The 3,474-nt window shown below is 38.7% G+C and overlaps 1 protein-coding gene across 1 annotated transcript in view; it reads right to left on the bottom strand.

The window, feature by feature from the left end:
- Positions 1-353: 353 nt before the first annotated feature.
- The window catches only part of LOC102289979 (beta-1,4 N-acetylgalactosaminyltransferase 2), a gene marked incomplete at its 5' end in the record, with an annotated part of 10,012 nt that continues 6,891 nt past the window's right edge, over positions 354-3,474 (bottom strand). Inside the window, 5 exon segments of the mRNA XM_014341237.2 lie at positions 354-472; positions 563-676; positions 1,014-1,080; positions 1,316-1,353; positions 1,625-1,731. Coding sequence (XP_014196723.2) covers positions 354-472; positions 563-676; positions 1,014-1,080; positions 1,316-1,353; positions 1,625-1,731 — 445 coding nt within the window.

Here is a 3,474-nt window from a genome sequence, read left to right as displayed (position 1 = left end):
TAGCCTTGTCTCATGCTTTCTTTCTTTATGGTAGATTTTTGTTCTGTTTTCACTGTTTGTTTGTTTGTTTGTTTTTTCACTGTTTTCACTGAGATTTGAATTTGAATGCTAATCAATAAAATCAAAAAATCAAAAATCAATCAAATTTGACCTTAGAACTGAAGAAGCTTCTCAGATGAGAGGTGAAACGTCTTGAAGTAACTTAAAGAAGTCCAGACGCTTTTCTTTGCAAGCTCCTTTGACTATGATGACCTGGATGACTGAGAACCTTCACAGACAAATTGGGTTGGCATATACTGTGAAAGAACCTTCATAAAATTCATGGTTTTCCTGCATTTCTCTCTCTCTCTTTTTTAATACCCTTGTTTGAAAAATAGATTCCTACCTGTCCCCATGTCATACAGGACTGGTACATGAGGCTGCTTGATGGCAATAGCGAACACAGCTTCATGGTTTTCAAACTGGAAAGTTACTAAAAAAAGAAAAAGAAAAAGTACTTATTGTACACTAAAAAGAAGATTTGGGCTTAAAAGACAAGACTGAGTTCCCAGACAATGCAGACCAAGGTCTCCAGTGTTGATATGGTAGACTGTGCTAGTATAGGACACTTTGACCAGCACGTCATTGAGCAGCTCCAGGCTCCTGGACTTGATTATCAATTCTTTCTCACCAGAACCTGTGAATTACAATTTCACAACATTTCATTCCAGTGTCTTCTTTAGATTGAAGTTTGATTGTGAATGTCATAACATATCAAACCCATCATATCATGCAGTGACCCCTCCATGCCCTATTCATACTTTCAGGACATAAATGTTCTACCATACAATAAAGTTAATGACTCAGAACATATTTATTCCTGATTTGCAGTGACCCATCCTTTTAAGATATATATCAGACACAAATCAAGCCAACAAATTAACCTCCACAAAATAACAGATTTGTTTAGTATAGGAGTTCTAGCTTTTTTTGTCACCAATTTGTATATAAACTGATGAGAAGTGCAATCTCACCTTCGACTGTGACCTCTGCTGGTGGAATATCTGTGGTCAGGATACCTTTGGAGACTTTTAAGACCACCTAGAATAGAAAAATCTGAATAAACTAAAAAGTACTCCAAGTAGTCATACTTGAGGAAATTTAAAGTTTCACCAAGTAGAAATACTACAGTGGCAGCCTTGAAGTTCACTGTTTTTTAAATGAAACATACAGACCTACCTTTGGAGAAATATTTGATACCCATCTTGCACCTCTATTATTCTAACAGAGTTTGGTGAGATTTGCCTATCAAGCTGAACTGTTTTATGACACTAACCTTGTAGCTGCTTCTTTTTCCTGCATGCAGCTGTAAACCTAAAATTAAAATGACCACACTGTGACAGCATCCCATGATGGAAAGAAATAGATACGTCAGTGGTTATATTGACCTTATAACAAAGAAAATTTAAAAAGGCAAATGATCAAGGAAGTGACTGAACATGTGAAAATCGAGATCCACCTTCCTGTCTGTAACCATGGTAGCTCTACCCTGAAATTGTGTTTGATAATATATGACATGCTGCAGTGCCTTATTTGGCGTGATTTCTTTTATTACTCATTACCTATGTATTTCTTCATGTCTCACCTGGTATGACAGAGGAGGACAAGGGCTGTACTGTGTAACCTTGGATTGGATACTGCAGAGGAGAGTTGGGCAAAGCAAACAGCAGCTTGGACAGTACAGAAGTTGTCCTGTGGAAGAAATGAGGTGTATGCAAACACAGATCATTTTGACTAATCAAATATAATGACTACAAAGCAACAAATAAGTACTATGAGGCCAAAGGTCAATCTAAGTAGTGGCATTATTGGATAAGCAATACACTTATCCATATGGGAAATAAAGCATGTGTTTTCAACAAACATGGAATCATTTCAGTGTGGCTAAAAAAATGAAAATAGTTAAACACCTCTTGAGTTATGTTTTTTTTAGCTTTTGAGATTTAGTAATATTAGATGTGGTTCCGCCCCAACTGCTGGTTGCTGCCTTGCCCCTTCATCAATATCTGATCAACATTTCTCACTTTTTAAGAGCTGGTGTGACTAGACCTCTATTCTGTGTGTCAACGTCATACATTTCTGGGCCCTATACTACAAAGTGAGATCAACATACCCAGGGTATCTTTCTATTGTTAGGATTAATGTACTTTAAGTAAATTTTAATATTCGTCTTTAAATAATAGTAATAAATATTTCAACATAAAGTGCAGTTTTTCATCCTAAAAAAAATAAGGCAGAAACATAAAAGGTTATTTGAACAGCTTCACCTTTAAACTCTGAGCCAACATTATTCTGTACATTTGGCTAAAACAGTGTGATTATTAAACATTTTAGTAAAAAAAACAAAACAATGGATGCACATTACCTCCATTCTTATTTACTGTCTGTCTCTTGCAGCCAGTTACTTAGACAAACTAGCCTGTTCACAGCTCTCTTTTTTGTTACTGTGTGACCTGCAGGTGAGAACAGTCTCTCACATGGGACAGAAGCGGCAGGACTAATCGAATACTTGTAGGACAGGACAGACAGCTGTGGGTGATTCACTGATCAACTGGACCACCACTGTAGCGGGAAGTCTGTCTCACTGATGGTGGCTTTTGCTCTGCACAAACTCAGGGCCCTTTTACACAGGGCTTCCTCATCTAAATCTGTAGCACATTTTCCAACCCCCTACCACTGATAGTAGTCTACAGTCCCGAGCAATCCATTTTGCTAGAGAATTTGTAAGTTTGTCCTGTGTTGACTTACTAATTTTGGTCCTTGAAACAGTAATTTCATCATGTTTGGGCTGTTGACACCTTTTGTTGGTACTCGAACTGCTAGCGCCAACAGCTCCCACAGTTTCTGTGCTCACTGCCTTGCATTTAGATGGCGGTTTAAGGTTGAAGTGCTTCAGTGGTATGTCAACTCCTTTTTGCACAGTTTGTACAAAACTAAGCTTTTTTTCAAGGCTTCCGTCGGGTAGTCTTTTGAAATGAAATTTGCCTCCGATCAGTCCAAGCAACATGCTTTCTTCTGATTCTTCCATTTCTGTAGCTGTGTGCATCGGTTAATTTGTTTGTTTGTTTTTTTATATGTGTTAGCCTGCTGCCTTAAGCCTGGTCAAGATGGCGCCGGCATGCTGTCTCTTAGTTCTGAAATGTTTATGTATTGTGTTCATACTGCTGTACCTGCTAGCTTTAAAAATGCACTCCTTGTTGGTGTATAAGCAACAGATGCTTCTTAATATCCGTGACTCACTGCTGATGCTCCCCTGCGTTAGTGAGCGATCTGGAGGAGTCCTGCCGCCTCTGGCATCGGTACCAGATAAAATGCATCAACGTGATCCACCCTGGAATCCTTTAGAAAGGAAGCGCTGAAAAAGTGGACGTATACCACTATACTTGCCACTAGCGATCATGGCTGTCACATCAACACCGTGGTGAAAAAGGCCCG

The sequence above is a fragment of the Haplochromis burtoni genome, unplaced genomic scaffold, assembly GCF_018398535.1.
Source record: "Haplochromis burtoni strain Fernald_Lab_line unplaced genomic scaffold, NCSU_Asbu1 Contig_453, whole genome shotgun sequence".
Classification (NCBI taxonomy): Eukaryota; Metazoa; Chordata; class Actinopteri; order Cichliformes; family Cichlidae; genus Haplochromis; species Haplochromis burtoni.
Note: the sequence above shows the minus strand (reverse complement) of the source record. Positions and strands in the feature narration are given on the sequence as shown.